This window comes from Poeciliopsis prolifica, unplaced genomic scaffold (genome assembly GCF_027474105.1).
Source record: "Poeciliopsis prolifica strain line A6 unplaced genomic scaffold, Auburn_PproV2 SCAFFOLD007, whole genome shotgun sequence".
NCBI classification, from domain to species: Eukaryota; Metazoa; Chordata; class Actinopteri; order Cyprinodontiformes; family Poeciliidae; genus Poeciliopsis; species Poeciliopsis prolifica.
In genome coordinates, this window is record NW_026562382.1 from 14456888 (window position 1) to 14471756 (window position 14869).

A 14869-nucleotide genomic window follows, 5' to 3' on the forward strand; every position below is an offset into this window, starting at 1 on the left:
TGTTTGTGTTCCTGTAAGTCATACCTTTTACAATTTAAAAACAGGAAACTTACCAATTAATACATTTATAGAAGAAAATTTCTTCATAACTTTAAAACCAGGATTTTTATTTTGTATGCTTAAAGTTCCACTGGGGGGGGAAAAAACAGAAAAAAATAAACACTTTATCCCACCATTCACCTCATGAGAACCAACCCTCCCACGCACAACTGAGTACAGACAATGGATGTGAAAACGCATTTTAACAAACCTTTTCATCAGCAATATTAAACAATTCTTCACAGTCACACTATGTGAATAATTTTATTCATAAGGACAATACACACAACAATCAAAACAATTTAATCAGTTTGCCTACAAATCATGATATTTAGCAAAGTTCTAATTTAACTGGGTTAACTTGACTGATTAATTAGTTACAATTAAAGCTGCACATTATATGAAAAGAAAAATTCATCCAACCCAACAGCCATGCAAATTAAGCTAATGTCTCATTAACCCTAAAGGGAAGCAGGAAGTTGCTCTGTCCAATTATTTTCAAAAAAGTAAAAAATGCTAATGTTTGGATTCCCATTTTGTAATCGAAAAGGTTTCAACAGGAACTAGTGAAGAGCTAAAGGATGGTAGCAAGAGTGTATCATTTACACATCAGTGCTTTAGATGACATGTTTCAAAAATATTATTTATAAAAAAATCTATAATACAGATCTTTTTACACAAAACACATTTTTTCTAGCTTATACAAGGACACTTATGGCCAGAAGACAGACATAGGTAGACAAAAGGGAAAGAAACCTAAACTTTATTGTTGATGATGGAGGAAATGAATGGCAAGGACTGGAACTTTCCAAAAGCAGAACAGGATTGAATTTACTGAGTTGAACCCATCTGCACTGTGCTTTTGAGGATTGCTTACAACTAAACTGGTAACTTGTGAAGAACTAAAAACTGCCTCAAGCTTTCAGTCATTATCCAGCCTAAAACTACTTTAACTGCTCAGGTTGACTATCTGACGTTGAGCACAACTTTTAGGAAGTCTCTCTCAACTACAAACAATTTTGTAGTATTGTTATTTGACTGTGGCAGTGCATCCATCTTATTGCAGTATCCATGAAATGCTTGAAAACTAACAATGCCTTCCACTGACAAAAAGTGTCTCTTGCACCTTTTCTCCTTTTTCATAAACGTTACTTTGAAGAACATAAAAATATACACCACATATTTACAACAGGATATTTTCTATACATTCTTGAAGAAATCAACTGAAATGGCCAAAAAAAAAAAAAAAAGAATTGAATGACTAACGTGGCGCCATCTGTCCCTGATTGTCAGTGAAAATGTAACAAGAGGGAGTTTTAAAACCATCGCAAACTGGATGGAGCACATACAGCTGATCAAGAAAACACATTTATGTACAATTAACAGCATGATTGAATACATAAGGGATCACGCTCATAATAAGTCACCCATTTGTAATTGCATGTTTTCAATAAGACCTGAAAGACTGATTTCTAGCTAAACCTGTGGAACCAATAAAATCTACAAAAACAGTGAATAAAATGCATTTTCTTGTCAATAGTTTGAGACACACTAAATTCAGTTTCCTTTAGCAACAAAACATAAAAGGCAAAATTAAATAAAGCTCCAAGTTCATCATAATTACAGTAAAAAATAAACAAATTGATAGCTTATGTATTTACGAATATTGTGCAAGAGAAATTTGCAGCCTTACAGCATAGGCTGAGTGAAGAGACAAAAAATAAGTTTTGCAGGAATGAGTAAAAAGAAGTGCTAAAAAAAGGAACAGAAAGGCACAGAACAAAACATAACACCAAGCAAATCATGTCTGCTTGAGCTGTATAACATGTTTAGTACAAGAAAATTGCCAAATCCCAAAACCCCGATTTACTTCAACACAATGCTAAACAACACCTATAGTTTTTTAAGTGACACAAAGAGAATAATATATTTGATCAACTAAACGTGGCGAATGTTTTCGTTATGTTTCATTAAAGGTAGCTGTTGACAGTGACTGTACATCCTACATTCCTTGTAGAAAGAATGTGCAAACAGACCATAGACCAAGCACAAACCTAAAGTAATTTAATACCAACTGAAACTAGTTTGAAACCTACATCAGGATTATCCTGCAACCATTTTTATGGGTGCAGCTCTGTGAAGCTCAAATCATTTTTTTAAACTGAGACAAAAGCTTTTTTAATCAAGATTAGTTTTTTTGTTATACGGTCTGAAAAAATTCATATGACCTAAGAGCTCCTCAAATTTCACCAGAATTTTTACATTTGGATTTCAAACCAACCAAATCGGACTTAATTTTAAACAGGAAATGAAATAGGTCACAAGCATACAATCAGTCCTGTACCATTAGTTACACACATCCATGATAGGTGAGAATAAAGTGACTTAAACATAAAGAATGATTGTGCTGTTGTGATTATTTCAAGAGCTAGAATAAAGATTTTTTTTTTGACAAAAACCAAGGGGAGGTAGGTAAGAAAGAAAACAAGAGGCATACATTTATTACAGCTATACAGCAATCAGCCATAATATTATGTACTCCAAAAGCTTACATGGGTAACAGCATACATCTACTTACAGTAAAACACAGGCACATCTCAGTAAATTAGGAGATAATTTAGAAGTTAATTTATTTAAGTAATTCAGTTCATCTGAAAGTTGAGTGGAAGAAAAAGATTAGTAGAACAACGTTCACAGGCTAAAGGGATAAGTGCAGTCAAAAGAAAATCATAAGGCAAGACCAGTGGTGCTGCCATATTGAAACAGTAAATCAGGCAAAATTATTATTAATTCATGATAAATCAGCAGAAACATCAGTATGAGTCAACATTAGCCATTCCTGCCACATCGGTATCGGTTTGATAAATAAAGCTGGGCCAAATTGGCTATTGGTCATAACAGCAATGTAAATATTGGATTTCAGCTCAAGTTTTCATTTTCATGAAGTGTAAGCCATAATTATATCTACACAGAAATAAACGCCTAAAATTCTTCAGTCACAAATGATTTACTTTTGAGTTTTAGTTCTTGAACTGAATTACAGAAATCAATTAACTTTTCAGCTATAATTTTAACAATATTGAGTTGCACCAGTGTGTTGCTAAATAGCCCTCCACCAGAAGAAGACAAGCGATCTGAGGTATCCAGGACAGGGTCCACAAAAAACACCCAACAATCAATGGTGCATCAAAGATCTGCTGTTTGGAAGTCATAATTTAATGGCTGATTGGTGTGTAAAAAGTGGAAATATTGCATTAAGCAGCAAGAGTGAGTTGATTATTTTTCGAGCAAGGCAAACCGACACTCCCATTAAACATAAACTCTCTGGCGGCAAAGATATCAGAATAATTACACTTTGGTCACGTAACCTCCTAGTGTACATTCCAGAACAAGAACCGCTTTGATTCCAACAGAGAAATGCTTTTCATATCGTAGTATGATTTCATGAGTTATTATTATTATTAGTAGTATCTTATGAGAGGTTTGAGTACTAACAAAATATGACTATTTTTCAAACCGCTTTAAGAAAACGTGATTGTGTTGTGAATAGTTTTGGCAAAACAAGACAGATGAAATAAAGTGCTGCTAAAATTAAATTTTTTCCCTGTTTTTTCCTTCAGCCAAAAGATTCGCTGGTTGAAACATCAGGGGATGAGTTCAATTGAACCCTGGTCTCAGTGACTCGAACTAAAGGGAACTCGGAAAAGTCCGCGCCATGTCCTCTGATGCTTACTTGTCCGTTGGTGACCGTGAACTGCGAGGACGAAGCGGATCTCGACGCCTGGAAATGTGACTTGAAGTTCTGATCAAAGGAGTTGATCTGGAACGTCTGCAGTATCCCCTGCGTAGAGTCAGACTTCTTCGAGGGAGAGACCTGCTCCAGGAAGTCCTCATCAGCTGGAGACACCGCCGAGGGCGGAGTCGTCTCATCACCTGAAAATGAAAACGAGTGCTGGGAGTCTCCAACCAATAATGCGAAGTGAGGCTTTTCCAAAGTGGACCTCAACGGAGAGCTCATCCCTGATTTGAACCTGCTGGGTGAGGAGAACTGTTTCTCATTAGAGAACAAAGGTTGTCCGGCTAACGTGGGGTTTTCAGAGACCAAGCTGAGGCTCTGACTCGTTAAGTAGCTGTCGTTCTGACTGGTCCTCTCCAGAGCCTGTTGGAGAAATTTGGAGTATTCCTGCAGGAGGCTGACCTTCTCTGTAGGCGGTTGAGCCTGGGCGCCAGAGGATCCAATGCTCTCTACGGGGCTACTGCCCGAAACATCGGAGGAGTTTATAGATATGCTCGAAGTCACTTCTGTATCAGCAACACTGAAGGAAATGTCTGATTGCCCATTAGCTTTGGTAGAGTAGTGCTCCAGCAGTGTTTGAAGAACCTCATCAGGGAAAACGTTTTTCTCATGAGCTGCCTTTATCTCTGCGTTGATGGGCTGGGGCTCCAGGATGGTGGCGGGGACAGTTTCATCGATGACCGTCGACACTACGGTTTGCGTAACAGATGGCTGAGAGGACATGCCGCTTGTGTTGAGCCCGTAGTCCCGGCTGTTGTTGGCCATTGCAGCGTGAAGGTAACGCTTCTTTTTGAGAAACTGCATGGCGTCGTCATAGTTTGTGCTACTTGCCGCCGGTTTAGTCGTTCCTCCTTGAAGAGTTTCGACAGATTCCAGGTCAGCGTTGTTCTCGACGTCTAAAAGGCCCTGCTTCTCCACAATTTCAAAGGTGTACTGCGCTACCTTATCAGCTTCATCATATGAGGACAGTGAGGAAGACAAGCAGGGAGGGGTTTGCTCACTGGGCTGTTTAAGGCTCCTCTTGGGGACTTTCTTCAGGACTATTTTTGGAGGGGTTGTGTCCTCTAATGATACGTCGTCATTTTCATGTTGGCTGGCTGTTTCCTCAGGAAGTTCCACCGAGTAGTCAGGAATGACATATTCATGTTTGACCTTGGATGATACAGCAAATATACATGGAGTTTCGATTTTATCCCGACTCTGCCCTTCCTTCGCTTCTGTTTCTTCGACAGCAAAACTGTGCCCTTCTGTCAGGACCGTGATGCAAGAGCCTGAACTCTTTTCTGAACATTTTTGGCGCTTTTTCTTAGGTAGAGAGCACTCTTTGGAAAGGAAGGGAGACTCTGAAGAATCTGTGTCATGCAAAGGTCCGATTTTACCAGCGGTCTTGTTTGTTTTCCTCTCTCTGTTTTCATGACACATTCGTCTGTGTTTTAAAACTCGGTCTGTTCTGGAGAAGTACTGTGGACAGAAAACAGTAAAATAAATTTAAGTAAGATTAAAAAAAAATAAAGTTTATGCTGTTGCAGTACAAACACTGTTTTTACAAATATACCAAAATGTAATGTATTAAGTGCTTAAAGACAACACATTTATTGTTTTTAATTTTACTAGACTATTCTAAGATAAGTAGGCTTCTAAAAATGGCACTTATTTGTGATTCCTTCATGTAGTTTGGAAACAAAGAAAATATGATAAAATGACGGAATTAGACTAAAGTTAAAACCCACAAGTCCAGTTAAAAATCCCTATCTAAGAGGGTCTGTGGGCCAAAAGAAGAACAGAACGCCCTCAGTTGTCTTTAATGACTATATAGTCATGTCAAGAGTTCTGACAGCAAACTCAAAAACTTCAACTATCAATTAGTTGGGAGACAGAACTCAAGTTCTGATGTGACTAATCAATGACCAAGAATTTTATTTGCATGAAAATCAATATAAAAAACCTGATTTGCATCTTTAAGGTCCATCTCATGTTTGGAAAAATAATCAAGAACCCAGGTAGGAAATACTGAACTCCAGCTTTGGACTTTGTCTATAGATAAATGTACAACTTCACTCTGTTTAAAATTAATTCATTTTCATTCACACAGCAGGATTGTACCTGGTGACAGTAGTCACACTGGTAGGGTTTCTCTCCACTGTGAGTTCTCTTATGTCTCTCCATGTGATACTTCTGGATAAACCTCATCCCACACTCATCACAGCGGAAAGGCTTCTCACCTGAAAAAATATAAAAAAGGTGATGTCCGAGGGAAGATAGAATCCTGATCAATGTTTATTTTAACAATCTGTTGCTCACCAGTGTGGATCTTCTCGTGTCTCTGCAGTAGATACTTCTGAATGAAACGCATGTCACACTGGCTGCACTGAAATGGCTTCTCACCTATGGATTTAGGAACAAAAATCATATAAATAGTGACACAATGAATGAAGTACGTTTGAACTTACGTGTGAAACACTATCCACCCAATTCCTGAATTGATTTGAAATTTTAAAATCACAGAGCAAAATGGTGGTGTTTGACTCTTTCAAATGATTTCACAGCATCTTATTCATTAGTAGCCGGACAGGAAGAAGGAGAGGGAAGGAAAAGACATGCAGATCTATCACTGAGCCATGTAGCGCCCCCATGAGTTTAACCATTTTTAAGTTGAGGATGAGTTAACAGGATGTCATGCACTGCTAAATGATTGCTTATCATAAGAAGGAGGCAGCAATCTGAAACCTTAGCTCATGCCTGATCTGCTGTCAGCACTGTGTTATTAAAAAGGTTCCAGTGCAAATAGTAAAGGCGAGCCATAGGTTTGTGAATATCCACAAAAGAAAATGATGCTTGATGATTATTGTAAATAGATTAAAAAGAAAAAAAACTATCTGAAAAGCTAACCAGTCACTTTAAAACCATTCCAAAACAAGACACGTTTCAGCTGCTGGTATGCCAGAAGTTCCAAATCTCTACCATGACTGTTAGGGTTTCACTGAATAACAATGTGTGACTTTAAAGAAATATTAAGTAAAAGTCATTTGTACCCGTATGAATGAAGACATGTCTCTGTAAATGGTAATTGGTTCTGAATGCAGCATTGCAGTGAACACAAACATGACACTTTGGGTTAGGTATAGCCACAGATCCATCATCATTCATGCCGAGGATCTACAATAGCGAAAAGATCAGAGAAGAGATATTTTATTTTCATTCAAACATTCAACAATAAAAATCTAACTAAATTGAAGCCATTTGTTGAGGGGAACTCATTTGTACCTTTGCGGGGGAGCGCTGCTTCCTCTTTTTCTTCTTGGGGTACACAGTCATGTCCTTAATTGCCTTTTTGTCCTTCTTTATATGGACTGCAGGGTCAGACAGCTTCAGCTCCTGCTTGATGCTCAGCTGGAAAAGCGAGACCATACATAGTCAAGACATTTATTATGGCACATGACCTACTTTATGGGCTACCAGTCAGGCTGGTGGTTCATACAGGTCTGACAGGTTGAAATGAGCAAAACAAAGAAAAAGACACCTCAACACGAAGAAGCCTCAGGCACTATAGATGAGAGGGCAACCTGGAGTCACTGTCTACATAAAGAGAAAATACATGGCAGCTGGCCATGGAGGATATTTGCATATTTTGTGAGTAGCTGAAGACCTGTCACAAGTTGGTCAAAGGTTCAAGTCAGTTTATGAGCTTCTGCAGAATGTTTTGTTTATCTTCAGTGCAGCAGAGAAGAAGGTGAGCCTTAAGAGGTCACTCCTGTTCTCTTTGGCATTATGAATGAAACATTTCACGTTATGCTACCTCATACATGGTTGACCTCATATTCCCAAAACAAACTTACACATACCAAAGATGTACAAGTTGAGAGATATCCCACTGAAGGAGTATCACTGCTTCTGGACACATACGGTAATAAAACTACAAGGTCAAACACAGCCTCCAATTTCCTGCTAATCTGCTAAACGCTAACTCCGCAGGAGGAATATTTGAGTTTGAAAATATTATTCAGTCATTACTGCAGGGGAGGAATTAAGGGAAGGAGTCCAGAATGCAGACAAAAAGCATCACAAAATTGGCCACAGATTATTTCATACAGAAAAGAAAAGATAAGAAAAATAACTCCACATTTTGTGGAGATGAGTAACCAGAAGATTTTCATTGAACTGAGCTCTTGTTGAAGCACAGAGTGCAGAAGTGAGGAAAAAATGACTCCTGTTGCAGATTTTAAGTAATAAAACTACAGCTACCACAATTCCCCCATATAGCTTAAATTTAGTCATTCCAACCTTCATTGAATGGTGTATTAGTGACAAATAATTACTGTTATTTTGCAAACACAGAATCGTGTTTTGAGGCTGCTAGTTTTTGAAGCGCAACAAAATAGAGCATAGGGAGTGTTGTTCAATATTACAATGCAATTTTTCAAGACATAGTGATAATTTCACAGCAGCTACACTGTGAAACACACATAGCATCCTTCTAAGAGTAAAGGAAATTGAAAGATTTATAACAGCTCAAGAAGTGTCTTAAAGTATAAACTTTCTTGCAACTCTTCTTGTCTGATTTAAAATCGGTTCTAGATGCGTAATAATGGGAAGATGTAATGATTGAGTTTGTCTTGTAACATAAAATAAACAGTTTAAGTCTCTAAAAATGTTTTGATAAGAAATTCTGAAAGCAGATTTCCACACTCACATTTTTATTTGGGTTATCTGTTTTAAGAATCTAAAAGATGGATTTGAATCATGAGTCAAAAGGTTTATATTCTGAAGTTGCAAACAAAAATAATATTTACTCTGTATACAATTTAGTTAACAGCATATATAAACTATCATGGACTTTGTACTGTCAAAGAAATGAAACTAAATTTAGGAAATATTCACCCGTTAAGAAATATTAAACACTCTCCCTTCCATAAAAACTCAACTCTTCTGGTTCCAACATACAGCGGGATCTACAAGTAAATGTCGACCCAAATAAACCAATAAAAAAAATTAACTCACTGGCATCTGAAGTGAAAACGGCAACTTATTGGTGAGTTTTAGGGGGAAATGCACTCCAACTTCGCCTCCTCCGTCCTCTTCTAATCCTTCTCCACCATTCTTTGTCAGCTCTTCCTGCATCATCAGCTGTTCTGGAGGGACGAGGTCGTGAGTAACCAGCGAACTTCCAGTCAAGTCCTCATCATCATCGTCGTCATCGTCATCCTCAGCCAAAAGAGGCTGGTTTGCCAGCGATCGCTCCCCGAGGGTCATCACCACCAGTCCTCCTCCCGCGCCCAGACACACTCTCCCGCCTCCATCGATTCCTCCGCTGCTGCACTTCAGCAGCATCCCATCCAACTTGTCCTCAGAGTTCATCTTACATTGAGTACTCCTACAGTTAGTAAAGTGAGCCATGAGAACGAGATCAGGTCAAAATTCAAACCTAATGAATCCAAAATAAAAACAGTTGAAGGCTACCACAAAAGACACAAATCACCAACACAGCTCATATGTTAGCTTTCAATTCTTTCACAAAGTATAAACTGATCGCTTTGATGGTCATATTATCATTATGTTAAATTGAAATGTATAGTGACATTATAATAGTGAAAATAAGAAATACATACAGGTAGTTGCTTAGGTACAACATCTGTTGCTTTACAGTGGAATACTGTATTCCACATAGAGTATTGTTCTGTATGTGGAATACTGTAAATTTTCCAAATACAGTAATAAAAAAGGCTCCAAAGGTTGTCTTCACCTTGAAATGATCGCACAAAGTTAGCTATCTACTGTTGACAATGTCTGTTTCTAGGAAAGTGCTAACTTTTATTTAACTAGGTCAGGCATTTCTTCTCTAATCTTATCTTAAAAACAAACCCTACGGTGGAAGCAACTGGAAAACACAGAAAGTCAACTCTGAAAGTTTATAATGTATTCACTTAATATGCAGAAACAGATGTTTAGTTATTCTGATGGCAAACATGCTAAACTGGAATATATCTGTTAAATGACAGTAAATTGAAAATAGATATAAATAGCATACATTATTACATTTTACTTAACTGGAGGTGCAGCTTGAAATTTTAACACAAAGACTAAGCTGAAGTTGGTTTCCAATTCTAATTTCTGATACGAGAAATGGCTCAAGGGCGATTCTACCTAATTCTTCACTACCTTCTGCATCTCTAATTGGATCTAGTTAAAAACTACAACACCTAGACTCTTAGAACCTGGACTGGATTATTCTGCTCTTAAAGGAGAATATTTATCACCATGTTTGGGATTTGTGAAAACTTTTTCAGATTTGTGAAACTGTGATAAAGGGCAATTTTCACCCTTTTTTTGGTCTTGGTCACAGGAGATCTGCTCTAATTCCAAAAACTAAAACACCTAGAGTCTAGACACTTCAAAACAACACTGGATTATTCTGGATTATTCACTGGATTATTCTGCTATTTATAACCATTTTTGGGATTTGGGAAGCCATATTTTAATTTTGAGACTTCAATAAAAGGAGCAGTTCTAGTATGATCCTGATGCAAAGAAGTGGTCAAATCAACCTTCATTAAAGTTTCACAAATCCCACACATGGTTCTAAATATTATACTATTAGTTGAGAATAATTTTGTCAAGGTTTGAAGTATCTACGTATTGTAGTTTTGGAATTGGAGCAGTTATATTATGACAGAGACCCCCAAAAAAGTGTTAAAATCAATCTTTATTGCAGTTTCACAAATCAGATAAAGGTTTCACAAATCCCAAACATGGTTATAAATATTCTGCTCTTAGCGCAGAATAATCCAGTCCAGGTTTGAGGAGTATAGGTGTTGTAGTTTTTAACTAGTCAATAAAAGATGCGGAAGGTAGTGAAAAATTAGGTGAAATCGCTCTTGAGCCATTTCCCGTATCGGAAGCTAGAATTTGAAACCAACTTCAGCTTCGTAAAAACATAACAAGTAAGTAGCGTTAGCAATGGCTTGAATTCAGCTCCGTAAGGCTTAGCTAACGTAGCATTTCTGAATGTTTTTATCGGGGTTTCGCAGGCCGAGAGTGAATGGACACAAGCCTGGGAGAAAATTTAAGCCACGACAATAAAAAGCAACTGCAGTCAATGGAAACACACTCACTGTGTCACTCAGGTTAAATGGCCTGGGACCCCAGTTAGCCAACTAGCTCACCGCGCTCATCAAATCTGCTACATTGCACTAGTACGACCAGTAACAGAAACAACAGGAAGAGGGCGACCTACTCTTCAAAATAAAAGCACTTTTCAACTTCCTCCCAGAAGCAGCAGTTATTTCTTTTTTTCTGCATATCCCCCAAAGCTGTTAAAACGTTTTTCTTTGCAATAGATTTAAAAAATATGCTTATGTCCAGATCTTTCTACAATATGGCACCTTATCTTAAAACAAAAAATTCTACATGGACAGCATATTACAACTTAAAGACTCGGATTTCGTTACTTAAAAGGATGTGAACATGTAAATAGTAAGGCAAAAGACATTTATTTAGAAATATTTTTAAACCACTTGTAAATGCAAAACAAAATATTTTGCATATTGCATATTTTGCGTCACATTTCCAAATACATCCCAAAAATATTGCCACATTTATACATTTAATATACTAGTTGATTTATAAAGCGCTTAAAACATCAAACTAAAGATGTTTACTTGCGCATACATATAGAAATGCTAAGATCCGTTCAAAAGCGCGCCTCGGTGCGTCTTTTAATCTGAATAATGTAACAGGAAGAGACAGTCCGCTTTGAAAGACTTGACATCTTTCTGGCCTGTTTGAAGCTAAGTAAATAGCCGCTAGCATTGCAAGTAGTTTGTTAGTCTTACTGTAATTTCGTGCAATTATCCTAATACTAACTGCGCCCTCACATAACTGGTGTCTTATGTAACCGTCAGCCGACAGTGTGCGACATATTAGTCAAATACTTTCCTTACAATAATCAGCAGAGACTGGCTTCTCCGTAGCTCCCCTTCACTTGATACGATATTTCCTGCTAGCAAAGCTAACATTTGCTAGCTCGGCACTACGACAGACAAACAGTGGGCTTGTTAATAAAGACTAAACGATCATTTACGAGATGCCAACCCTCAGTACTGCAATATTTATACTCACCTCTGTGCGTTAAAGCAGTTTAACTATCATCACTGTTGGGCACTACTCCAAAGGACTGCACGGAATAATCTTTCACACCATCCCGTTTGACGAAGACATGGATGATGGCTGTTTGTCGCCATCTAGTGGAGGACAGTGGTTCGTGCACTCATTATGCTGCGATCTCCATGTTTCAATTATGCAGACGGGATCGCTGGTTCGTGATTTCAAGTTTCTATTGGGAGCATTATTTTCGCCGATGTATGAGATATGAACTAAACAAAAGACAGAATATTTTACGAAAGAAAAGTACCAGAGCAAAGTATGCCAAACACTTGTGCAGTGTTTGAAATTGTCCTGTTTATCTAAGTAACTCAGTCGAATGGAACTAAAGTATAATAGTTTCTGGGATTTTTTGTTGTTGTTGTGTTTTTTGTTTGTTTGTTTGTTTGTTTTTATTTGTTTTTGTTTTGTTTTTTGCTCTCACAAATGTTTTCAAGCCCCAAACAGGTTACATGATTGTTTTATATTTACATCTACCCATCAATTCTGACAGTTTCACTTTCCCTATAATAATAATAATAATAATAATAATAATAATAATAATAATAATAATAATAATAATAATAATAACTATTACTAATAAATAAACATCCCCGCAGCATGATTCTGCCACCACCCAATGTAGAAGCGTGGAGCTGGAGCATGATTGACAGTCTTAGCATTTTGAAACCCATTAGACTTTGTAGATAAACTAAAATGGTTTAGTTCTGATCTCAGAGCAGCACCTTCTTCCACATGTTTTCTGTGGATTGTTGCAAGCTGCAAGTTAGGCTTCTTGTGGATTTCTTTCCAAAACAGTTTTTTATACACCCTGTTTTAATACAGTCCAGATTTGTGGACTGCCAATGATAGATAATGCAGTTTGTTTATAATGTCTAACAAGTATGAGACTGACGAGATTTTATTTTGGGGTATCCTAATAAAGGAGGTGAAATAAAAAAAAGCATGCCAAACTTTTTAATTTGTTTGCTAAAAACTGTCTTTTTCCCCCAATCCACACATCTGTGCATTACTTTGTTGCATAAAAGGAAGCATTACACAGTATTCAAGGCCACCTCATCCATACAGCTAACTAGAGTTCCCTGACAACGTCTTGCATTGCGTAACAAATCAATGAGAAGACAAAGCGCTAAACTATTTTATTCTAATAAGCATTGAAACTCATCTAATTCTACTTCCACTGACATCTTTGTTATTAAAAAAAACAGATGTGGATGGGAGAGATAAGACGATACCATGTCACGCCCGCCATCTCTCCCTCTCACTCACACACACACCCCCCCCCCCCCACACACACACACACACGCACACACACACACACACACACACACACACACACACACACACACACACACACACACACACACACACACACACAGTCGGCGCTGTGAGGAATACTAATCAACCTGTTTGCCGTCAAGTGCAGCAGGCAGCTCGGTGCGCAACTTTTTCATTCAGCACGCGCTAACACGTCTCTGCCAGCGCATCGTTAATAAAATGTGCGTGAAATGTGCGTTTCTCTTTGACTGAACCGCGAACTGGTTGTTTCCACTTTTGTCTCCTTGGCTCGTTTTTTTTTTTTTTTTTTTTGATGTGTGACAAGCCGCCGGAAAGATTGTATCTGGGAAGAGACAGCTCACTACTACACCACCTCTAGCGAGGGAAGCCCCCCACGCGTTGCGCGCCTGGATCACCGGGGGTTTTGCATTTATATATTTATTTATATTCAGGTTCTCTCACCCGGCTGCGCGTGTGCACGCGCGCGCAGCACTTACACGTGTGTGTTCAAAAGGAAGCCCTCGGACTCGGTCCTCAACAGTTGCCACCAGAAGGAGGGAGAGAGAGGGAGACGGCAGACTGAGGACCGGACGGACGCCGCTCTGCCCGGCTCTGCTCCTGACATGCAGTCGCTCATTTCTCCGGTGACCAAAGCCATCCTTGTTGCGCTCTTCATCTTCGCCATCCTGCTGATCCTATATGTGATCCTCTGGTACATCTGCAGGGACGTGGACTGCGACCACGGAATTTGAGGATTCCGTTCAAGCCTGGAAATAACGGGAAATCAACAATGGGGCGCACAGAGGAGCCCAAAGAGTCCTGTCTGATCCCGTAAGTGTTGTCCTGTCTTTTTATTTTCTCACTTAACTTGTGCGTAATTTGGGGATACTTCTATATACGCCTGTTTTTATGTGCACACGCGCAATCCTTTCGCGCGTAATGTGAAAAGGTGAAAACCAGCATGCGCCCCGGTAACGCAGACCTGAGGAGAGCCCTTGATTCCCGCCCCGTTTAACTTGACAGCAGTCATCCATCACGGATGTGTGCAATGGAACACGCTGTTATAATGGAGAGTAAAAGAAAAAAAAACAAAGGTGGCACAATGTCATGAGGAGGTTATATGTGTGCTGGCTTTTAATCAGAGAAGAAGGTGGAGAGCGCCAGTGACATTGCGGTAAAAGACGTGCGTGTCCCTTAAGGTCAAGAACAACAGTGTTTACCTCGTGTTCTCAGCACCACCACCCCCTCCTCCGTTTGTATATACCCGCAGCAATAGTTCGTGTTCAGTTCAGCTCGGTCTCTGAAGAATGCTTTCACGCTGGCATCGCACGTCCAACGAGATAACGGGATTATCGCCACCGGTTCCATGTGCGTCTTCTTCCTAATCTGCCTTGTGCCATGTTTTGCGCCCTTATCGCGAATGCTCCGTTAATGCCGTTTTATTTTTTTTTACGCATAGCGCAAATTCATTCTCACTTGACGACCACTCGACTCACTGTGTTCAGTCTCAATTTGATTCACTTTCAAAACCCGCACCTGTGCACGCAAACAAGCGCACTGCGTTACTGAAAGGGGATTCTCCTGTGTCTTACCCCTGAA

The 14869-nt window shown here is 38.8% G+C and overlaps 2 protein-coding genes across 6 annotated transcripts in view; one reads left to right on the top strand and one right to left on the bottom strand.

Moving 5' to 3' along the window:
• Positions 1-289: 289 nt before the first annotated feature.
• On the bottom strand, positions 290-12059 carry znf148 (zinc finger protein 148). Of its 3 annotated transcripts, XM_055032164.1 has the most exons (8): positions 11951-12059; positions 11773-11861; positions 8834-9206; positions 7100-7225; positions 6868-6991; positions 6137-6220; positions 5939-6057; positions 290-5296 (listed from the first exon to the last, which is right to left on the bottom strand). In XM_055032164.1, exons 3-8 carry the CDS (start codon positions 9188-9190, stop codon positions 3656-3658), a joined length of 2451 nt encoding a protein of 816 aa, XP_054888139.1. In that variant the 5' UTR covers positions 9191-9206; positions 11773-11861; positions 11951-12059; the 3' UTR covers positions 290-3655. The 3 variants fall into 3 exon arrangements, with proteins under 3 accessions (XP_054888139.1, XP_054888138.1, XP_054888140.1); XM_055032163.1 differs by lacking the exon at positions 11773-11861; XM_055032165.1 differs by lacking the exons at positions 11773-11861; positions 11951-12059 and adding an exon at positions 10945-11412.
• A 1568-nt stretch (positions 12060-13627) lies between these two features.
• The window catches only part of LOC129361342 (dehydrogenase/reductase SDR family member on chromosome X-like), a 35002-nt gene continuing 33760 nt past the window's right edge, over positions 13628-14869 (top strand). The window contains exons 1-2 of one of the 3 annotated variants that reach the window (XM_055032141.1): positions 13630-13914; positions 13995-14101. The gene's annotated coding sequence lies outside the window, so the exon portion shown is untranslated. Of the gene's footprint in view, positions 14102-14869 lie in introns of all 3 variants that reach the window. The other 2 variants (XM_055032143.1, XM_055032144.1) reach the window with 2 other exon arrangements.